General features: G+C 56.9%; 8 protein-coding genes across 8 annotated transcripts; 3 read left to right on the top strand and 5 right to left on the bottom strand.

Moving 5' to 3' along the window:
* Positions 1-646: 646 nt before the first annotated feature.
* MFIFM68171_00722 (ER lumen protein retaining receptor) lies at positions 647-1,936 on the top strand (the record flags this gene model as incomplete). Its single annotated transcript, XM_071056144.1, has 4 exons — positions 647-658; positions 720-804; positions 879-1,153; positions 1,217-1,936. 4 exons carry the CDS (start codon positions 647-649, stop codon positions 1,934-1,936), a joined length of 1,092 nt encoding a protein of 363 aa, XP_070912245.1.
* Positions 1,937-2,586: 650 nt separating this feature from the next.
* On the bottom strand, positions 2,587-7,154 carry MFIFM68171_00721 (Nucleoporin; the record flags this gene model as incomplete). Its single annotated transcript, XM_071056143.1, has 4 exons — positions 2,587-4,463; positions 4,524-6,263; positions 6,315-6,984; positions 7,050-7,154. The coding sequence occupies 4 exons, from the start codon at positions 7,152-7,154 to the stop codon at positions 2,587-2,589; spliced, it is 4,392 nt and encodes a 1,463-aa protein (XP_070912244.1).
* Positions 7,155-7,865: 711 nt separating this feature from the next.
* Positions 7,866-8,760, top strand: PUP1 (proteasome core particle subunit beta 2; the record flags this gene model as incomplete). The annotated part of the gene is made up of 2 exons (XM_071056142.1): positions 7,866-7,991; positions 8,068-8,760. The coding sequence occupies 2 exons, from the start codon at positions 7,866-7,868 to the stop codon at positions 8,758-8,760; spliced, it is 819 nt and encodes a 272-aa protein (XP_070912243.1).
* Positions 8,761-9,895: 1,135 nt separating this feature from the next.
* Positions 9,896-12,220, bottom strand: MFIFM68171_00719 (Cell cycle inhibitor Nif1; the record flags this gene model as incomplete). The annotated part of the gene is made up of 3 exons (XM_071056141.1): positions 9,896-10,001; positions 10,057-10,195; positions 10,252-12,220. 3 exons carry the CDS (start codon positions 12,218-12,220, stop codon positions 9,896-9,898), a joined length of 2,214 nt encoding a protein of 737 aa, XP_070912242.1.
* A 2,579-nt stretch (positions 12,221-14,799) lies between these two features.
* On the bottom strand, positions 14,800-15,729 carry MFIFM68171_00718 (uncharacterized protein; the record flags this gene model as incomplete). Its single annotated transcript, XM_071056140.1, has 1 exon — positions 14,800-15,729. The coding sequence occupies one exon, from the start codon at positions 15,727-15,729 to the stop codon at positions 14,800-14,802; it is 930 nt and encodes a 309-aa protein (XP_070912241.1).
* A 1,770-nt stretch (positions 15,730-17,499) lies between these two features.
* Positions 17,500-18,995, bottom strand: ERV46 (ER-derived vesicles protein erv46; the record flags this gene model as incomplete). Its single annotated transcript, XM_071056139.1, has 4 exons — positions 17,500-17,673; positions 17,733-18,495; positions 18,558-18,738; positions 18,803-18,995. 4 exons carry the CDS (start codon positions 18,993-18,995, stop codon positions 17,500-17,502), a joined length of 1,311 nt encoding a protein of 436 aa, XP_070912240.1.
* A 1,018-nt stretch (positions 18,996-20,013) lies between these two features.
* Positions 20,014-20,658, top strand: MFIFM68171_00716 (Acyl-CoA N-acyltransferase; the record flags this gene model as incomplete). Its single annotated transcript, XM_071056138.1, has 1 exon — positions 20,014-20,658. The coding sequence occupies one exon, from the start codon at positions 20,014-20,016 to the stop codon at positions 20,656-20,658; it is 645 nt and encodes a 214-aa protein (XP_070912239.1).
* Positions 20,659-20,854: 196 nt separating this feature from the next.
* Positions 20,855-22,092, bottom strand: MFIFM68171_00715 (Post-GPI attachment to proteins factor 3; the record flags this gene model as incomplete). Its single annotated transcript, XM_071056137.1, has 4 exons — positions 20,855-20,912; positions 20,974-21,742; positions 21,817-21,868; positions 21,958-22,092. The coding sequence occupies 4 exons, from the start codon at positions 22,090-22,092 to the stop codon at positions 20,855-20,857; spliced, it is 1,014 nt and encodes a 337-aa protein (XP_070912238.1).
* Between the last annotated feature and the right edge of the window lie 109 nt (positions 22,093-22,201).

The raw sequence follows: 22,201 nt of genomic DNA, 5'->3' as shown, positions 1-22,201 counted from the left end.
AACATACTAGTTGCCATTATGTTTTATCTGGACAGGATCTCCAAGAGGACCATCACGACTCTTGGATCCTGGCATTGCATGGGTATTAAGCTACCTCTTGTCTCTCTTGGTGGGGAGGTTGCAGTACCTTGAGAGCTGACGCGCCCCGGGACACGAGACGCGACGTTCCCCGACAGCGATGAGCGACGTGCCCCACTCATTAGTGGGTGGCCGCCCAAGTGCCAAGGCCTGATCGCTGTTGCTTGAACACCTGATATAACCCCAACCCTGATAAGCAGGTCCACTTGGCCCAGCCAGCTGGGCTTAGGTAAGGCACATGCCTACGTAGCAGTGGCCCTTCCTGTCGGGGCAACCTGAAGCTCCTCCCCGTTGCCGTCCTGACCAACGCGCAACTCGGCAGCCATTCAGCCCCGTTGTCGTCCTGCGCCTCGTGGCTCTTGGTACCCTAAGGCATTTTTCACCAACAAGGCGTCGCCTCAACTCTCACACCTCCATATACCCGTCTATTCGCTCTGTCCCAAGCGGGCGCCGCGCGAGTGATGCAATCATAACCCACCACAGGTTCCTCCTCTGCGGTCCCGACCCGACGGAACTTTCGACACCCACATACTCGCATACTTTGGCGCGAGCGCCGCTATAATACACCATGTCTTGGAATGTGAGTCGGCCATGGTTATGTTGCTCCTGCTATCGATCAGGGCGATTAACGGCGCCGATAGTTCTTCCGGATGGCGGCCGACCTGTCGCACATCACGGCCAAATGCATCCTCATCTTCTCCATCCACCGAAACCGAAGTGCTGAGGGTCCGTGTTTTCAATTTCTCACCCTATCCCGGTATTCCAACGACTCAATAATTGCTGATACTCGATGTTACCAGGCGTCTCCCTCCTGACACAGCTCTTCTACGCCCTGGTTTTCGTCACCCGCTACACGGACCTATTTAGCGAACCTTTCCCATGGAACTACTTCTTCAAGATCTTTTACCTGCTCTCGTCCTTCTACACAATCGGCATCATGCGCTTCGTCTACCCACGCACGCGCGAGCGTGAGGTGGCCTGGAAGTTGGCAGCCCTAATTCTAGCTGGGTCCCTGATTCTCTCCCCCTTCGTCATGCTCATCTTTGAGTCGTCTGACGACTGGAGTTTCCGCGAGGTACAGCCCCCTTTCCCGCGATAACCCTTATAGAGTGAAAAGCGTTCTAACGATGCCCGCCAGTGGCTCTGGGCCTTCTCTCAAGTCCTCGAGTCGGTCTGCGTCCTCCCGCAACTCCTCCTCCTCCGCCAGACCACCGTCCCCACCGTCATCACCTCCTTCTACATCGTCTTCCTGGGCGCCTACCGCGGCCTCTACCTCGTCAATTGGATTATCCGCGGGCTCGACACAAACGGTAAGGGCCCCAACCCCGTCTCCGTCATCTTCGGCATCATCCAGACGGCCCTCTACCTCGACTTCGCTTGGGTCTACTGGACCCGCCAGCGCGTCAAGCTGCGAAACGGCGGCGTCGTCGACGCCGACGACCTGCGCAGAGGTTGGCTCTTAAACCGCATCTTCGGGCACAAAAACTTCAACCAGGACGGCGAGGTCGACGACGAGGAGAGTGCCCCCGCCCTGGGCGGCATCGGCGGCAACGGCAGGCGGAACAACGGTCCGCGCGCAAAGTGGGGGTCCCGCGGCATCTCGATCAGTGCCGACGAGGGCACGTTGGACCACGAGGCGCACGAGCAGTCGCTCGAGGAGCACGGCGTGACGGACGCCGTGGACCCCGACGCCAAGATGCGCGACCCGGATGAGCTGGCCAGGGCGCTCGACGAGGACGACGATCTCGATGCGCCCCAGACGAGCAAGAAGCAGGCGTCGTCGTCGTATAGCGACGCGGCAGGGGAGCCGAGCGGCGTCAGCGGCGTCCGGAATGGGGACGAGTGGGATGATGACTGAGCGGCGAGAAGATTCATTCATGCACACGCACTGCTGGGATTAACGAGATAGGATGCATGGTTTTATACTCTGGTTGGTTTGGGTCGTTTGTATGTGTGTCTCCATTGCATTGCTCGGAAGATCCGAGCATGAAGGTCCATTCAAGTGGTGTTTTGGTGTTGGGACTGGACTAAGAATGGGGACGTATCACTCATGAATAAAGTATGAGAAAGCTGGGCTGTACTGTATGTATGTTGATATACCTGGGACGTACAAATATGAATGGAAGCATTGCAAAACAGGGATAGATGGGTTCCATCATTGAAGGTTTCCTGAAATGAAAACAATATAGACATCTCCGGTCTTTGTTAGAGGACCAGCTTCAATCATTATGTCCAATCTGGGTTGTTTTGTTCGAACCCGGAGAGCAAATAATCCGATCCACATCTCATATCTACCTTCTCAATGCTTGTAATGCAGCCATGGGGCTCAAAACTGGCAGGAGAAAACAAAGATCAGAAAAATCAGGGGCCGAATCAAACAGTCAGATATGCAATACATTGAACTCAGTCTCGGCCTATCCTATACATGCATCATCGATTTGCTTTAACTTGGACAGTTACTCTTCCCCCGCAATCAAACCAAGGCACATCATTGCCTTCTCAGCAAATTCAATCATCGTCCCTCAACCGCGCAACATTCGGTCCCGCCCTCTGCAAGCTCGCCCTCAGCATCTGCAGCGTCGCCTTCCTCTTGGCGTCCCTCGCGCGAACCGCCCTCTTCTCCTCGTCGGTATACATGCTCATCTTCTTCCTCTGCGGGGTCCCAGGGGTACCGGGGGTGGGTGTGCCCCTCGCGCCCATCACCGAGATAGCAAGCGACATGGACATTGAATCTCTCTTCCGGTGCTGCTGCTGCTGCTGCTGCTGCTGTTCAGGCGTCATGAGCAACGACCTCCTATTATTGGCTCCTCTTTGTGGCGTGTTGGGTGACATCGGGAACGGCGAGCCTTCGCGCTCACGCCCAGGAGTACCGTTCGGTCCCACAGAACCCAACCGCAGCCGGCGCATCTGGTTTTCGAGCACGTCGATATCCCCGCTGCGCTTCTCAACCATGCCCGTCATCTTATTAATAGTACGCATGACAGCTTCGACGGTGGGGACGGGCGCCTTCCCAGACGCACCGCCGGCAGAGGCCATTTTGGCCTTGAGCATCGTCAAGGCGCTTTCAGCATCGGCAAGCAAGCTCAAGAAGCTCGTATAAGACCTGCGCAGCTCATTCTGCTGCGCTGTCTGCTCAGCGCTGAGAGGTAGGGATTTCGCGACCGAGATCTGCTCCGGGTCGATGTGCAAGTTGATGACCTTGCGCATATCCTCCTCCTTGGCGCGGAGTCTCGTAAGGTCTTTCGCCAGGCTCTGGATTGCGGCGCTGGTGCCGCTGACGTCTTGGATGCGGCCATTCTCGAGGGCCTTGGTCAATTCTCCTTCGACTAACATGCCGAGATCCTCCGCTTCCACCAGCACCCAGTCATCCGGGTGCTCGAGATCCTCGGGTCGGCGTCCGCCCTCTGCGAACTGTGTTGTGTGGCCGAGGATAAAAGATTGTAGCGATCGCGAATTAAGACCCAGCCGGTCAATCATACGGTTGATGTCTCTCCATAACGTTTCGCAGGCTGCTGGGACTTCTTCGCGGCCCGACCTCTCCAAGGCTTGGAGCTTCGAATCGACAGCGAGAAACTCGTGCATCCGCAGGGATGGCTCGACCTCAGATTGCAGAATCTGCTGAATCCCTTCGTCTTCTGGGTCAACAAGCACATGCTGCTCTGCTTCCAGCTTGGCTGCCTGCTTCCGTTGCGCTTGCACGTTCGGGTCAACGGAAGGCGACGCTCGTTGGCTGGCAGCAAATCCGAGGCTTGACTGTGTAGGCAGTGGTTTTCGACCCAGGAGTTGTGAAACGACTCCTGGGGCACTGAAGGACCGAGGCGGTTCGGTAGGTCTGAGGATACTGCTCCGTTGAGGACCGCCGCGCATCGGGCTGGGCGACCGGGGACTCTGCGGTACCGTTTTCGGGAACAGGGGTGGCGGTTGTCGAATCTCACCGAATAATGGGCGCGGCTGCTCCGCCTCAGAGCGGGAGATAGTTGAGAACGCGCTCCCCGCCATTCCGCCAAAGGAGCTGTGGGGTGTGATCCCAGGGGTGTGGGTTCCAAACCCGGCCGTCGGGCTGAGGTCCTTGGCGACATCAATGCCGCTGCCTTCGCTGGCAGCTTCCGAGCTTTCTTCACCCTCTCCAGCCTCTTCACTCTCTCCAGCCTCCTCGGAAAACCCTTCTTCATCGGCGCTGTCGGGCACGGCTGGCAGAGTATCCTGGGGCGGGGGGGCTTCTTTGGCAAGCGGTTTTGTTTCTTTGGTCTCGGGTTTAGACGGCGATGCCGAATGTTGCGGTGTTTTATCGAATAATTTGGCCTCGTCCGCCTTCGAAGGCAAAGGTTTGCTCGGAAAGGCAGGTGGCAAAGGAGCATCTTCTGGTTTTGTTGGCGCCTTGGAGACTGTTTCTGGTGAGTATTCTGATCCTGAAGACGATGAACTCAGGTGGAAGACCGCCTTACTAATGGGGTCTGGAGGGAGAGGTGCCTCGGGAATCTTGGACAGATTTTCCTTGTCCTCATCTTCCTGCTTGATCTTTGGCGTATCAAAAATTGAAGAGGCCGGCTTGGGTTTCGACAGCTCAGTAGAGGGCTTAGGGGTCCCGAAGATGCTAGAGAATCCGGCGGATGGGGCAGGCTTGGAACCAAAGAGGCTGGATCCACCCGCAGGAGATGCAGTTTTGAAGTCAAACCTCTGGGGAGCCGGCGTGGTGGTCGGAGTCGTAGACTCGCGGGCGAAGACAGACTTGGGTTTCTCCTCTGGAGGCGGTGTGGTGCTCTTCATTTCCTCCTCCTTGGATTCAGGGACAGCTGGCTGCTTGGCTGCATCATCCAGTGAAAGTCCGAACCCGCTTCCGAACAGGGACTTGCCGGCACCTTCCTTTGGCTTTTCATCAGTACTAACCGCAGAGGTGTCTGCTTTGAATGTTGATCCGAGAACAAAAGGAGATGACCCGAGGCCGGGCTTGTCGCTTTTGGCACTTGGAGGGGGGAAAGCCGTGTCGGTATCCATTGAAATCTCCGGCGCCTTAGACGCAAAGGCACTGCCAGTCTTGGAACCGAAGATGCTCGACCCACCAGGAGAACCGCCTAGGGACCCAAAGCCTCCTTTGCCGGCAAAACCGGCGAACCCCCCAGATGCAGGTACACCGCCAGCACCGCTGCCGAAAACCTTACCGGGACTCGATCCTGAGCTGGCGAACCCCCCAGATGCAGTTGCACCGCTACCAAAAACTTTACCGGGGCTCGATCCTGAGCCGGAAAACCCAGGTTGGCCAAAGGCTGGTGCAGCGGCGTTTGTCGACCCTGATGTCCAAGCCGACACTTTGTTTCCCAGCCCTATTGTAGTAGGCTGACCAAAGGCGGGAGCTACCTGATGGGTTCCGAAAAAGGACGTACCGAACGCTGTGGTGGCTGGTGCATTTCCCGCCGGCTTGTTGCCAAAAGAACTTGAACCGAACGTTGGAGTTGTAGACGAACCTCCAAAAGCCGGAGCGACAGCGGGGGGGTTTCCAAATGCCGGGGCTTTGTTAGCGGGAGATCCGAACGCAGTGGAGCCCGAAGTGGCCGGCAATTGAGCCGAAAAGGCCGGGGCGACGGTGTCGCCAGCAGCGATTCCCGGGTACGTCGTCCCTGAACGGATCGACTCGTTGTAGACGATCCACCATGATGACAAAACGCCCTCATTATTGAGCACCCACAGACCCGGCAAAGGCCCAGGTGACAGCTCAATCTCGTCAGTGGGGATAGGCTTATACACTTTGTCCTTGCTGGACAAGTCAAGCGCAGTTCCAACAGGGTATGTGTCTGTCAAATCCTCGCTCATTGGCAGCTGTGCGCGCTTTGAATCGTCAGCCAGTTCAGTCGTTGTGAAGACGTTTGTGATGGAATCCGCTGGCTTGTCACTCGCCAAAGGCGTCTTGGATCGAGATAACAGCCCGATGCTCTCGGTAGCGGTTGATGAGACAAGAAGAAGATCCTGGAGGTTCGGAGGGAAGTCCTTGAGCCTCAGAACGGTATGGTGCGGGACTTTGTCAGATACAAAGGGCTCGACTGGATCGGTAAGCTTCTGGAAAGTGAACGTGGGCGTCCCCCCAGCTGGTTGTTGCCGAGTGATGATATGGTAAACTGACGGTTCTTGACCGTTCGTTGGGTTATGGACAGTGAGGAACACATGGTTCTCCAGCCATGTGACCGAGGCAACTGCCATCAAGTCAGCGTAAGTAGGTACGACAGGAACCGGTAAAAACCTACCGTGGTAATCGCCCAGATTTGGTGGTTTGGGGATGTGGCCTTTTTCTACACCGTCTGGGGTCATCTGATAGATAGACCCATCCGCCATGCCGGCAACCAGCTGCTTGCCTTTTGTGCTCCACGAAGCACAGCTGACCTGCGAGCGCAGCACTGGTCCATTTGCACCCTGTACGAGTTTTCGCTCAGCCAAGTTTGCCATGAAGAGGTTGCCATTATTTGTGACAATCGCGCAGAAGCCACCCGACTCGGGCATCGGATTGGGAACCAGAGCTCGCAGAGTTTCACCATTTGTGCTGAGCTCGAAAGCAGACTGTGTACCCCCTTGAACAAGCGCTTGAACGTCGTACACTGCGAGACCGCCGCCTGTCTCTGCCGAGAGAACGAGGTACTGCTCGTCTGCCGTGAAGGCGAGCTGCGAGATCCGAACGGGGAGCGGCACCTTGGCCTCCGGATTGAACGGCCGGACTTCACTATCGCCATTCTTCTCGCCCTGAAATGCTTTCCGTACTGACTCGGTCGAAGCAATGTGAACCGCATCGGGACCAGCAGCAGCGACCAGGCCCTTGCGCGAGGCGATGCTCATAAGCGAAGCGGTGGGAGCCGGCGCGGGAGACCACTTCGCGGTTAGTTGAACTTTCGCTTCGCCAGCAATCGAGAGAAATCCGAGGCCCTACCAATTCGTTGTCAGCAGTGGCAACCAAGAGCCAGCAAAAAAAGTAGGAAGCTGAATCGAACCTCTGTCTGGATAACCTCAAGATCACCGCCCTGCGTCACTCCTCCCAGCCCGCCGCCGGTAGCACCCATCATGGCGTTGTTAACATTCCCAAAGCTGAAGGCCATAGCTGCCGCAGATGTTTCCGTCCTCAGAGACAGGACTCGAGCTTCAGAAGTGAGATCTTTTCATTGGCGGGCGGTGTTACGGCGGGAGAAACGCAGGGGTTTCCGCAGCCAAGGTATCGGTCGAGTAGGAGTTGTATGACGGCCAGACGATAGTGATGGTGCCGGGATGTAATTGGCCAAGGGAACTCTGATTTACAACATGCGTTCCTCCCAAGCTCCGCAGACGAAGACAGAGTGGCGTTGCGCAGGTAATTTCTAGGCAAGATGGTGATTCCCGTTACTAGCTCAACAAAGCAGACGCGACCCACGATTTTTCTGCCTGCCGCCGCTCTGCGATGCCAAAACCCAGCGCATCCCTGTCACATCAAAACTGCTACTCTTTCGGGCTAGCTTCTGTCACGTGTGGGGGAGCTTGGGCCAGCTCCAAAACCCGGCCAAAGTGGGCTGTAGCGTCGGTCGGGTGTGGAGTCAGGCAGCACCCCCCAGCGCGTCTCCAGGAGCTCGCCTTGTGCCCGCCGCCTGTCGTTCAGTGCGGGAAGGCAGCTCTAGCCTCGTCATCAGCTCCCGCCAACGCCCACCAGCAACCACCACCAAACTCCACCAAGCGAACCGCTCCCCCGGCGAAATCAACACCACCTCAGCGCCAATTACACCGAAAGCCTTGAACGAGATCCATCGATCGCTTGGCGCAGAGACGATAGAAAACACATAATGCCGGGCTTCGACTTCTCCAATTACAACCGCAATGCGGCGCTACACGCTCGGGGTGTGCCGCTGCCCAAGGCGACCAGCACAGGGACGACGATCGTGGGGTGCATATACGATGGCGGTGTTGTGGTGAGTCGGATCCTGTCTCGGGCCGCAGCACTCCCATTAGGACATGTTCCCTAACCTAACCGCCTCCGCCCCGCAGATCGCCGCCGACACACGAGCAACTTCAGGCCCTATCGTCGCCGACAAGAACTGCGAGAAGCTGCACTACATCGCCCCCAATATCTGGTGCGCCGGCGCCGGCACGGCTGCCGACACCGAGTTCACAACCGCCATCATCAGCTCCAACCTCGAGCTGCACTCCCTCTCGACGGGCCGCAAGCCCCGCGTCGTCACCTGCATGACGATGCTCAAGCAGCACCTGTTCCGGTACCAAGGCTACGTGGGCGCGTACCTGGTCGTCGCGGGCGTCGACCCCACGGGCACGCACCTGTTCACGGTGCACGCGCACGGGTCGACGGACAAGCTGCCCTACGTGACGATGGGCTCCGGTTCGCTGGCGGCCATGTCCGTCTTCGAGACGCAGTGGAAACCGCAGCTGACGCGCGACGAGGCGGTCAAGCTGTGCGCCGACGCCATCGAGGCGGGCATCTGGAACGACCTGGGCTCGGGCAGCAACGTCGACGTGGCCGTCATCACGGCCGAGAAGACGACGCTCATGCGCAACTACATCAAGCCCAACGAGCGCACGCAAAAGCTCAAGAGCTACGCCTTTGACAAGGGCACCACCGCCGTGCTCAACGAGAAGATTATCCGCAAGGAGGAGATTGGCAAGTACGTGAGCGTGCTGGAACTGACGGAAGAGAGCGACGACAAGATGGAGGTGGACACATAGAATGCCCGGTAGAGGAGTAAGTTGGGTGATAAGGGGTAAAACAGCTTCTTGTACCAATAGCTGGATCAACGAAGCGGCGGGCTCATAAGCAGCCCAAAAACGACGCCATTTACTTCATGGCCGTTGCTGTTGACTAGCACACTTGCGGCCTGTTGCTACCGTGCCTCCCTTTGTGCACCTGGACATCAACACGAAAAGGCAACGTTATCATGGTACTCCACGTCACGGGAAAGCTAGCGGACGTTATGCCGGATGATACGCATGCATGCAAACTTAACATCCACCAAACGATAGCTCCCACAGCTTCCTACAGAAGGTGGCACCATCTCAAAGCCTGGAATTACCTCCACTTATCTCTATCTACGTCCTTCCCCTGAAGGGCCAAGCAGCCTTGCTCAGCACATCAAGGTTGCCCCTCTCTCCAGCTCATAATACGGCACCTAAATCTGAAGTATCTACATCGAAGCATTTTTGGCTGAAGCAAAAGAACTACATGCCATCAGAAAAGTAAATCGAGGCGCCAGCTCTGTACAACCGCAACAAAACAACAGCCCCGGCAGGTCAAGAAGAATCCACCCTAGGATACGTGGCCGTAAAATCCCCACAGCACACACCAGAAAGATTAAATACTCGATACAGGCTACCCCTTTTTTTTCCCCTCCCCGTTCACCCCGTAATACCCCCCGATAAAAACGCGACAGGAATAAACAAATCAAGAATAGGATAGGAAAAGCCCAACGCGATTGTGTAGTCCTTGGTGACTGATGATACGCACACACACACACACACACACACACACACACACACACAAAAAAAAAAAAAAAAAAAACCAAGACACCAGAAAATATGTGCCTCTAGAAAGGGAGCCAAAAAGGAAGATAGTCACGGTGAGAAAGAAAAACGAAGAGGGAGGGAAAAGCACCGTCGGTAGTCAACTCCCAGGCTTGAAAGAACGCCATGTAATTCTGCAAAGCCCGCTGACTCCGAGAAACTCCTCGAACCAAAAGCCAATGGGGTATGTACGATGATATCATGCCGATGCTATTGTCATAATCATCAAGACGTAGGGAGAGCGCGCGCAAAAAAAGGTGAGGTTGTTGTTTTTGTGAGTTTGTCGGGTGTGGCGCCGTCCATTTCATTGATGTGTCTTCCGGCTGAAAATGCTCTTCCTCGATCTCGACTTTGATCGGGACTGCTTCTCGGACTCCTTAGGGTCATCATCGTACTTTGCCTTATGTATCCTGCGAGACGGTCAGCGTCTGGAGAGACAGATAGCGAGGCCGGTTGGTGACTTACCAGCTGTTGCCAACCATACTCATGCCCCTGGCTTCGGCCTCGCGGTAGAACTTGGCGCTCTTCTTGAGGTTCTTCTTGCATCCGATGCCTTGGGCGTAGCAGAAACCTGCCTCGGCGAGAGCATCCACATCACCCCAAGCTGGTATATACCCGATCAGTACATGGCTGGATAGATGCGGGATGCGTCTGACTTACACGCAGCGATCTCAAAACACCGCAATGCGAGCGTCTTATCCTGCTCAATACCCCACCCATTCATATGGCTCACGCCAAGCTCGTAGATGCTAAGCGCGAACTGCGCCTTGCGCGTCTTACGCTCCGCGATATCGACCCTCTTGCCTTCCTTCGCCTGGTCTTCATCGTCCGCCATCTCCAGGCTGGCAGATTCCGCTGCTTTCCGCAGCCACTCGACTCCTTCCCGGGGGTTCGGGCGCATCCCCCAGCCGTGGCGGCAGGCAAGCGCATAAAGCAACATTCCTGTCGGATGGCCCTTCTTCGCCGCATGTCGAAGGTGCCAGGTTGACTCCTGCAAGGAGCCGCTCTCGTGCAGGGCAATGGCCTTGCTCACATGCTCCTCTGCCGACAGGTCCGACATGGCAGGCAGGCCAGCCTTGATCGTGCTGGCCGAGTCGCTCGTGGACGCAGACGCAGACACAGACGCAGATACAGACGCAGATACAGACGCAGATGACTTGCCAGCGGCTGCGTCGTGGAGCGGGGATACCAGAGATCGCCCTCTCTGTTCTTCGTCCGACGCGCGGGCATCGTCCGTCGATGGCCTGCTCGGGTCCGGAGAGGGCTGCGGAGCGGGTCGGAACACTTCGGTGCCCAGCTTACTCCGCTCCTGTGATGGCCGTGTAACGGAATCCCCAAACGAGCGGCTTCCTGCAGCGCTAGCCGACCGGGTGGGCGGGGAAGGCGGAGCCTGTCCAACCATGGGATAAGTCTGGTTCGTGGTTGTAGGTGAGAGAGGTGTCTCTTCCAGTGACGACCGCGGCGCAGGCTTGTCAGCGAATAAAATAACCGACGATCTCTGGAGGGCCTTGCCGCGGGGTAAAGAGAATTTGGAGTAGATATATGACGGAGCCGGTGACATACCGTCATCGACGGCGGGTTCCTGGAACACTTCGCTAGCCGTGCTAACAGGGGTACAGGCGGAGTCTTCTGCAAGCGTGAAGGAACCATGGCTGTCGTATGACGCTTGGCGCGCCGGAGAGTCAAAGCTCGGAGTGCCTGCCCTGCTTAGTGGCCTCGAGAAGTTGAACTGCGGTCGAGGCAGCCCCGAGGCATCCGAGGCGACCGAGGGCGACCGTTGGTACGGCGCATAGCTGGGTGACAGGACACCGCTGCTGGAAGAGAACTTGCGAGAAGTCTGAGAATAGAACGAGGCGCTCAAGGCGCTAGTGGCCTCCTCGTCCGTAGATTCGAGCGGCGAGGACATAAGGCTGGAGGAGCGTTTGGTAAAGATCGGCCGCGGAGGGACAAGGGTTGTAGCGTCGAACGAATTCTTGGCGGCTCTCTCGGGCGAGCCGGCCATGAAAGACCCGGGTACTGGTGATTGCTGCGATAGACTATCCTGTGTTACCGACCCTCCTTCAGCCTGCTTCTCGTACGAAGCCCGAGGATCCAAGGGTGGTGGTGACTGCTCCCTACGCGCCCCAACGCCGAGAAAGAGTTCCGCGTCGCCCGCGTCGCTCCGCTGCCTTCCCTTGAACGAATCCATGTTCGGCATGGCAGGTAGCGGGATCGACTCGTCGGGGGTGGGAGGAACGTTGCTCAGGCGCGGGTGCATCGACCTAGGACGGTTTTCAATGTCGTCCTCCACGTGGGTCTTCAAGCCAAGGCCGATATTGTGCTGCGCGCCAATATCGCCGTCCTCGGAGGCCGAGTCCTGCGACAGGGAGCGGAAGTAGTCGGATCGGCCCTGAACAATCAGCGGGCTCTCGTCGGTCAAGGGCGGCAACCGGCTCATGCGTCGACCCTGCCTCGCGCTATCTTCCAACTGCTTGGCGAGCAGTCGGCTCTGCAGAGCGAACGCATCGAGCGGAGAGAGCTCCGGGGGAGCTTCGCCGGCGACATGGAGACGGGGGGATCGCAGTGGTCGAGAGACGGACGCCTGGGACCTAGTCCTAAGGTCAATGGGGTCGGGTCGTGGGGTCGACATGGTGAGGTATGTGATGCCAAAACGCAATGTACAACGCGCACGCGTCGCAGAGAAGCGAGTTCTTGCAAGCCGGGGGCGGTTTGAAGGAGGGCGCAGCAGGGGGTTCTTCGCAGGTACGAGCCCCGACGTCAGCGGAACGACGTCAGTAGAGCTGTGGAGGCGACAGCTTCAATGAGGGTTGGAGAGGTAAACTGCCGTCGGCGCATGAAGTATGAGGTCAACTCTGGCCACAAAACCGGCGAAGAGGCGCGGCGTGCGACTCCAACCATGCGGATCAACCCAAGCGATGAGCGAGTGTGCTGCTCCGACCAGCGTCGAACTGCCAAAAAACAAGCAGTGGGAGTCGTGCGGGCAGAGTGTCGAGAGGCGCCAATACCCTGAGTCCTTTCGAAACGCTGTCGAATTTTCCGAGGGGGTTGCGGACGAGGGTAATCGGTTTCAAGGTCAGAGCCGGTTTTGTCGCTAGGATAGGCGGCGCATCAGAGACAAATAATTGCCGGTGCGGAGCGCGCTCATCCAAGCCCAGCCACGACAGAATAAAAAAGGAAAACGCGGCGCACAACGAGTGGACGAGGTGAACGAGCGGATTGCGGTCGATTCGAGCGAGTGTCGTTGACGGCCGGGATCAGATTGGCCGCTTGCAGTTTGAAAAATCGCAGCCGTGCCAGGACGAGAGACGAGAAGCCGGAGGAGCGTCACGTTCGGCCGACGAAGGGGGAGAAACAGGGGAAGCAACCCGCGAACGGGGAAAGTGGATAAGAAACGTTATGGGGCAGGGGCCGACAGGGGCCAGAACGGCGCGTTTGGTCCCCGGAAGGGGCAAGTTACATCAAATGGTGTTCCAAAAATGCTGGTCGCTAGTAACGAATAGGCTAGCAGCTCCGCCGACTCGCTGTGCACAATTGGAGCACCCGCAGTGGGCATGTGGGCATAACCGGTGCTTGCTGTGCGGGTTGATTCCAGCCACACTTGGCAGCGAAAATATGGGGAAAACAGGAGAGCTGACCCTCTCCCCTTTTCCAGAACCTTTTCCATTGTCCAATCGATCGGCCAACCTGCTGGATCGCGGCCAGCCCGCAACTTGGCACAACGTTCCAGGCCGCAGCTCTAACGACCCAACATCCCACCCTCTTCCAGGTATTTAGGGACCTCAAAGCCGGCCTGGCCGCGCCGGTTGCAGGCTTCGCCTCGGACGCTGCAAGACCCTTCAAAGACCCTGCAGAGACGATGCCACCCTTTGTCCGGTCCTTAGCCGGCAGTGCTATGCTTAGTGTTGAGTATACCCGATACCACCTCGCCGTTGATGTCGGGTCCCCTGATTGAGGTGCTGATGCCCGAAACCCTGGGCCGGACTCGAACTTACATAACGAGGCCCGTCCCGCATTGGCTTTTGGGGCTTAATCTGCAAAGCAACGGCGAAGCAACGGCGAAGCATTCGCGAAGCAGTGCCCGTGACTGTAGTGTACAGAACAGTACCCCCCGCCTTCGCAGCGGTGCCCGGAACTGCCTCCTGACAATTCGGCACCCAGCAAAGCGGGAGAGTTGTTGCGATGCACAGGCCAGTCGAGCAGCAAAGTAGCAAAATCGCAGACAGGCCACTCGCTGATCTATCAATTCAAGCTTCGGCCATGGCTAACTTGGGCAGCCGAGATCTCCGACCCACCCGAGTCCGTCCCGTGAGCCTCTGCTCGCATCTCTCTGTCGATCATCGGCCGTCAAGCAAGCCGTCAGAGCCGGTCAACGAGTCGTTGAATGAGAGTGTTGCCGGCAGGCGCTGCGGCGCAGCCTTTGAATGTCCAGAGAATGCTTGTTCTTGGCTTCGAACCGGCTTTGCAGCTCCTGGGCCGGCAGGGGCTGGTTCGTCCCAGCGAAATAATTGCCCAATAAAAGTCGAAGTGGGCGCTCGGCCAATAATCGGTCAGAGATTTGGATACGCAAAGGGTTGGCGTCTCAGGTTTCAGCTTGATTGTAGGACGAATAGCGCCTCACAGAAGCGCTGGGCCTCTACCGCGTTTTCCTTCTCATCATATCCGCCGCAATCCTTCTGCGGCCGCGCTACGCGTGCTTGTGGCGCGCCGCCATCCGCTTAGTCTGCTCGACAATTGACCGGCAGCGCGTCTGACGGCAAATGACGCGCGGACCGGGGAACGAACAGACCAAGGCAGGGTTCTCCGCGATAATGATCTGGGACCTGCATGTGCATGTCATTTCCCGGACGCAAGGGCGCGCCCGGGATTGTCGACCAGTCATATCGGGAGACGCAAAAAGGTGGGCGTCTTGCCTCACCGCTCACACCGAGTGGACGTCTAGTTTAGATGGAGGTACCTTGTGCATAATTACATTACCTGGCGAGTCCGATAAGCATTGTCTTTCTCCATGATCTATACTCCGGTACGTGTTCTACCTCGGGCGTGTTAATACATTATGAGAAGACGGCTCCTGGTGAGGTCTTGCTACTCTCCGCAGGCCTAATCCTAGTCCCCTACTCGTCCACATTTGAAACTCCCGCGTTGGTATTTGATTTTGAAAAAGACAGAAGCCTGCGGGACAGGAAGTGTAAGCCCATAGGTATCCTAGTATCATGGCCATAGCCGCTTCCCGTCCGCAGGCATCTCGAAAACGGCAACCTGGGCAGCCGGCATCTCGACGCTAGTACTGCCGCTAGGTACCTCTACGCCATCCTGGGCAGCCGGCGCGGACTGGGCAAATATGTGTCCCCGAAGAGCAACCGCCTCAGCAGCGGCCCGTTCTGCTTTCCAAGCCCGGTGCCAGTTCCTCCACCACAAAACGTACCCTATCACCGCGAGGAAAGTGAGTACGGGTACGGTGATGGCGATTACAATTGTGGTACATGCGCTGTGCTCGTTGCCGGAGTTATTGACCGTAGCCGTCTGTCTGAACGCCACCGAGGCTACTGCGTTTGGTATATTGCCACTCCTGGCCGTGGGGCCCGTGCCGGTAATACTAGCACTTGAGGCCGTCGTGATGGTCATCGGCGCCGTTGCCATATCTGTCGCTTGGTAGACCATGCGAACCCCGTAGGCATTGATGCCCCCGGGAGGGAAGACCGTTGAAATTTGCGTCGATATCGAGCCGAGGCTCGAGTAGGTGAAGGTGATGTTGGCCCCTTCGTTGGGCACCGCCCAAGTGCAGAAAACGTTGTGCCACACACTCGCAAGCGTGGTCGGGTCCACACAACTTAACGATGTCGAACTCCGGTAGATAGGGCAGCACGTCACAGTTGTGATGGTACCGACCCCGAAAGTATTCGAGCAAGCGCTGTAGTAACTACTTGGGCAAACGACACCCGGCGAGTAGAACGATGTCTCGTCGAGCCGGAAGTTGGGTGGCAGGCATGTGGTTTGATCATCCATCATGAGCACTTGGCTCTGGGGTGGACGGTAGATGCCTTCGCATGCTGGCGGTCTTGTGAAAGTTGTGGTGAGTGGGTTGCTCGGGAAGGTGGAGAGGATATACGATTGATGCGTTGGCGTTGATACGATGTCCATGATGTCTGTATTAATTCACGTCGACGCAGGACGGGAGAGAGTTGATTCCTACGGCCTGGTCGCAAGTTCCCCCGGGGGACGCAGATTTTACATGGCGGCTGTATGGATATACGAGGGCACGGGTAGGTAAATATACCTAACCGGTGAACGGGCTGTCTCTGTAGCCAATACTACCAAACTTGGGCCTCTTAAACCAAGCTGACGCGTTCTATGGGTTATATGGCAGCCCCGATCTGCGGAGCGGTTGGACTAGAGACCACCATGAGCACCAGGAAGCAGTTGCACAACATCCTCAGTTGGAAGAGTCGCACCGCATCGGAGCCAGAAACAAGTCACGGTTTCTTGTGTGACCCGATGAACAGTCCCTTTCACAGATAGACACTAGGCAGTGCCGCCTCGTTACTTTGATCCTCAGCCCACCGTCCCGTGGTGGCAGTTTCTGCGTCCCTTACGCGCCGAGTACCTAGCAAGCACAGTCCACGAAAGGTGGTCCATCCGCAATACTGAGTGTTTGCCTGCGGCAAGGGGACTCATTGACATATCAAGTCCAGATTTTGCGCCTCCGTATCGCGTAATGAAGGCCTTGAACTGCGTGACTGAGGAAACCCCCGCGGATATGCAAGGCTCTGGCGCATGTGCCGTTGGTTACTTGAGTGTATCAGGTATGAAGGCAGCGTAGAAGGAAAGATATTAATTGGACAATTTGCATCTCGTGGATGGAATCATTTCATGTGCCTTGGGACCTGAGCCCCTGGAACGCGCAGTCCTGTGGTTGACTTCACATCATAATCATCCCTTATATTTCGGTTGACCCTGCGAACCGAGTACCATAAGTTCAATGGTGGTTGTGGTAGCTTCTTCATACATCGGCTGATCGTATTCATCAAAACTCTCAGAGATGTGTGCCTAATTCGAAGGAGGTAGGTCAAGTAGTTGAGGTGACTTCAAGTTCGGTTCATTCTCGGTGAAGGAAAGGAGCACGCTCCTCCACCCAAGAGCATCCCGTCCACGGGTTGACTGCCCGGTTACGCAGGACTACGGCACGATCGTTACATGTACGCTGCCAAAATTTCTTGGTAATTGTGATTTAAAGCCAGCCTTAAACGCATCTATGGAGATTGAGAAACGCAAGTTAATGATGATGCTTAACGGGCAGGGAACAGAAACCTTCACGAGACTGGGCCACCGAGCAGTTCCCAAGCGGCTGTCCCTGCCCACATGCCTTAGCGAGACCCTTAAATGATATAAACTCAACGTAGAATCAAGCACCTATTCAATGTGGCCTTCACCCCATTGACGCTTCCATTCATTGACCCGATTCTCATCGCATCGCACCGCAGTGGGAGCCGCGTCCCATTGTCAAGATCCGGACACCACACTTCAGCAGAATCCTTATAGATCCCATGGCGTGGCAGGGAATATACTGATCAACGCCTGCTGTGCTTCCAAAACGAAAAACGGGCTTCCTCGATGGGAAGTCATACGTAATTCGCCTATATAGGTTGAGACCGAGGCTTTGCTGCAACAACGCCTGATCCGTTCCCCTGCGCATCCCTCAGTCTCGGGCCCAGGGACAATGGACTTGAAAGGACAAAATAAGAGAAATTCGTTTTCCAAGCTAGCCGTTAACTCCGCTCCCATGCATCTAAGATACCTATGACTAGCCAAAACGGCACCAGACCGATAACCACACAGCAACAGCAAAATAAGAGTAACAGCGCCAGAGACGACAATTTCCATATAAGTATTCCATTCCTGTCCGCTACACCCTCAGAGATCTTTCGACCTAATCTTCTTGAGCCTCACGCTGCCCTCGAACAGGGCGCGGTCAATCGCCGCCGCAACAGTCAGAGTGCCGCCCACGATAGCGCACAGACCAGCGATGAAGCCAAGGAACGTCTTAGCTCTCTCCTCCCTGTTGATAACCTTCATGGGTGAGATGTCCTAATGTTAATGTGTCAGTGTAGTTCGGGAGACGTGGGAAAAGGCGAAAGGATGCTTACGTAAGAGAAAAAGACACCCGGAATGCCGCCCTTGGAGTGCACGCGTTCCTTGTGGCCCTCGGCGCTGTCATCGCCGCCTGCGAGGCTCCGCTTGTGGCTCGTCACGGAGTACTGGTGCGTCTCGATGCTGCCGTCGCCCGAGGCCCCGAACGAGCCCAGCTCAGCATGATGCTCCTCGCGAAAGCCGGCCCACTTCTTCTCCCAGCCGAGCGGGAGATACGAGGTCGGAACAATCTTGATGAAGTACATGTAGTTGAAGTTGACGTCGTCCGTCTCCTGGTGCGTGTTGTCCAGGGGGTTCAGGTGGTGGTTCGTCCACGGCAGGTTCTTGCTGCCCAGCTTCTTGGACAGGCTGTCGGGCAGCTGCGGGCCGAAGCGCAGGTGGTGGATGCTGTGGGTGAAGGTGTGCTTGACCGGTGTGTCCCAGTAGTTCTTGAGGTCGTGCACGTGCATGTTGCCGTTGCTGAAGCTCCTGCCGGGGGCAATGTGGAAGTTGCCAATGACCTTGTTGACACGGAGGCCGCCCTCGATGCGGCAGCCTTCCTTCCTCTGCTCGTCGAGGCGCTCGCCATAATGCTCGTTCTCGCACTGCTCGATACCCTCGCCCCTTCCGAAGGCCCATGCCTGCTGCGCGTACGCCTCCTTGACCTCCTCGCAAGTGTTGCAGCATCCAGGCTTCCTCGCATTAGATGGCGGGCTCGCGCCCCCGCAGGAGCCGCAGTATGATGGGTCAAGATGTTTCGCCGTTTCTTCCGACGCATGTCTTTTGCAGTGGGTTAGTTTTCGACAGCCGCTTGCGCAACCCGGCATTGCGGCCCGACTTACAGAGCCAATGTCTTGGAGTCAATGTCGCCGCCGCCCTCGCTCAGCGGCCGGAGTCTCGTCTTCGTGACACCGTGCTGGACGCCGTGCTGCTGCTCCCCCGAGACATCCATGACGTCGAGGGTGAGGAGCTCGCAGGGGATCCGGGGAAATGTTATGTTGAGGTGGATCTCCATTCGCTCGCCTAACGTAATCGCAAGACAGTCAGCGTCCAACACATCGCTCAAAAAGTTTCTCAGCAGCCGTACCTCTGCCCTTGTCGACAACCAGCTCGGGATGTACTTCTATCCTACGGTAGTCGGCCCACTCTCCCCAAGCGAGGAAGAAGACGACAATTAGCGACACAATGGTGACGATGCCGCCTGATGTCGTCCTAATTCTCGCATCTTCAACCGTCTTTGTAAAAGCATCGAGCCTAGTAAACCTCGATTTCGCAGCCATCCTGCCTCTCGAGAGCGGCGTGAGCGCGCCGGGCTGGAGTTGCTCACAGAGTATCGCGCCGCGGGTTCTGTGTTTTGGCAAGCTTCCCGAGTTATAGATCGTCGAGTGGCTATGCAACGTATGAAGGGGGATGAAGTCAAGACTTGATAAAGAGCGGCATCAATTGGGGAATTGAAGAAAGCAGGAGCCTTATGGCTGGACCCGCCATCAGCATCAGCATCAGCATCAGCTCGAAGTTCCGAGAGCCAAAAAGTTAAGGCCACCTTACAATCCGCATCCACAGCTCCAGGATGATTGGTTGGCGAGCTGATGCGTAGCGCAGTCCCGCTGCAGCGGGGCATGTCAGGGACTGCAGCCAAGGCGGCCCGGACTCGGCACCTTTGGAGCTAACAAGCTATTCTTGGTTCCATCTTGGAAAGGCGAGCAACCAACAGTTGAAGCGGCACTCGAAGTTTCAATCTGGAGATTCGAGGCTGAGAAGCTTTTGAGTGTATCTATATTATTTGACTTCCCCCTTACCGTCCCCCCACCTGAAAACAGAAAAAGTAAAGAAAAAAAAAAAAAAGGGAAAAAAAGGGAACAGAAAAGCCAACTGGGTTTCTTGGCCCCACCTGGGCGGGCAAGATTTCCTTGTGCAGGATTGCTTGTCGAAGTGTAGCAGCATTAGGACTCTCGCGCTGCCGGATATGGCTGGCCGAAGAGCACTCCATGCTCCTTCCCCAATTGGCACGGCGTAGGATTGATTATCCAAAATTCTAGTGACTCACTTACAAGTTGCAGCTACCATCTACTCCATCGCTTTTATATCGTAGCCGGGTATAAATCAAAGATTGCTCCTGTGTAGGTCCATACCAAACCGACTCTTGATTCCAGTTCAATCCAACCCTCACCCAACAAACGAGTATCAACCCCCCAATCCAAAGCAAACCACAACCACAACCACAACCTCACTCTCAACCCACCACCCCATTATACAAACCGGGGAAGACAAGAAAAGAGAAAAGAAAAAAGAAAAATCATGTCTACGACAACCACAAGCCATCAGCCACAAGAACCGCCGCTGCCCCCACCGATCCTCACCCTCGGCAAGTCCCACATCCGCCACTACCACCCGTCCGACGCGCCGCACATCCAGCGCGCCGCCGACTCCCCCGGCGTCGCCCGCTACTTGACCGAGAACTTCGCCTCCCCATACACCCTCTCTGACGCCGAGAAGTGGCTGGCCTACGCCCTCGGCACCGCCCTGCCCAACGACCCGCTCAACACGCCCGTCACGTTCGCTATCTGCGACAAGGGGACCGACATCCCGCTCGGCGGGATAGGCGTGAAGGTCGAGTATGCGGCTGAAGGGCGGGACTACGTCCTCGAGGTGGCGTACTGGCTCGGGGAGGCGGCATGGGGAAGAGGGATCATGACCGAGGCGTTGGGGGCCTTTGTGGGGTGGCTGTTTGACAGGTTTCCGCGGCTGATGAGGCTCGAGGCTGCGGTCTTCGACGGGAACGAGGGGAGTGTGAAGGTGTTGGGGAAGGTCGGGTTTGTGCTGGAGGGGAGGCGGAGGAAGCAAGGGGTAGATAGGTTTGGGAGTTGGTGTGATGTTTTGGAGTTTGGGTTGTTGAGGGAGGAGTGGGTGAAGCGGAATGGTGAGGGTGCAATTGTGAATTAGATTGCCAGCTAGAAGAGGCTATTGCGTGAGGTTATGTAGGTGTATTCTATATGACAAAGCTCTCAACTCACATCGAAATTGGGGCCGGCAACGGGCGTGGTCGCTGGAAGGTATTCCAAAACCCCGTACGCGGACCAGCCGCCCACTCCATCGCCCTGGAAGACCGGCAGCGCCCACGCGGCTCCCACATGGTGCCTCATGCCTTAAACCTCGCACTAGAGGCAATGTCGTCCTGGGCGTCCTTGACAAGGAAGCTAAACAACCCTATTGTCAGCAAAACCGCTTCAACCAAACAGTCAAACGGGAAGCACTCACTTATACCACAGTACCGCCGGCGCAATAGTCCCCAGATGCCACAAACTGTGCGCATCTATACTCTCCCAAAGCGGTGCGAAATCCAACAACTCCAAGCTCATCGCCACCATCACCCACGCGACCACCAACCCGGGCCACACCGCCCACGTCTGCCCATTCCGGTGGTACCGATTCCAGCTAAACCAACTCCACAGCACATTCTGCACCGCGCCACACGCCACGTTGGCCGCCATGTTATACGTATAATCCCAGCGCCACAACTTCAAGTAGGCCACGTGCGCGGCATACAGCGCTAGGCAGACCGCCGTCCAGATCCGCAGCAGGCTCCTCGCCCTCGGCACGGCTCGGTCCAGCCGGAACACCCTCACGACCGTGTAGTACGTGCCGTACAGGACCGAGGCGCCCGCGGCGAAGTAGTCGAGCTGCTCCGTGACGGGGAAGTCGCGGGTGTGGAAGACGGCGCTGAAGAACCACGCCGCCATGCCGACGCGCGCGAGCGCCACGTAGAACGGCCGCAGCGGGTACGACGCGGGGATGTGCGGCAGCACGCACGCGTACAGGCCGTAGTAGTGCGCGGCGAGGTTCCCCAGCGAGAAGAGCACCGAGAAGGGTTCCTGCATGCCGAGCACGCGGCGGAACGGCCATTTCCCGTGGAACTGCACAACCGGTTCCGGCGGGGAGAGGGATTGCCGCTGGGCGGTGATGATGTGCTGGCAGGTGTAGTCGCATTCTTGGGGGCAGGTCCAGAGGAGGAGGCGGCGGTGGAAGGCTGCATTGGGGTTGAATTTTGCGGGTTAGTTTTCCGGAGGTGTTGAAAGCGGAAAGAAAGGGATGGAGACGTACGGATGGGAGTCTGATGCTCTGCGTCCGGGCCGCAGTTTTCTTGCTTGCATATCTATCGTTGTGTTAGTCGGGATTGCTGTTGCATCCCACTCGTGATCAGATAAGGGGGAGAGGGGGTTGGGGTTCAAAGGGATCACGAACCTCAACACAGTCCTGGAACTCGGGTAGCCGGTCGCCAATCGACGCCGCCGCCGGGCACGCAAGCAAGATACATGCAAAAAGAAGCATTCGTACTAGGGCAGTATGCCCGCACCTCCCCCGAGCGAAGCTCAACATGGCGACAGCATTTGTTACAATGCTCAAAATCCGGAAGTGAGTGAAGGCGGAATGGGAGCGATCACTCAAGACGCGTAGAGGTTGCCCGGCCCCAATTAAACGCCGGCCT

The sequence above is a fragment of the Madurella fahalii genome, assembly GCF_045866475.1.
Source record: "Madurella fahalii IFM 68171 DNA, scaffold_1, whole genome shotgun sequence".
NCBI classification, from domain to species: Eukaryota; Fungi; Ascomycota; class Sordariomycetes; order Sordariales; genus Madurella; species Madurella fahalii.
Note: the sequence above shows the minus strand (reverse complement) of the source record. Positions and strands in the feature narration are given on the sequence as shown.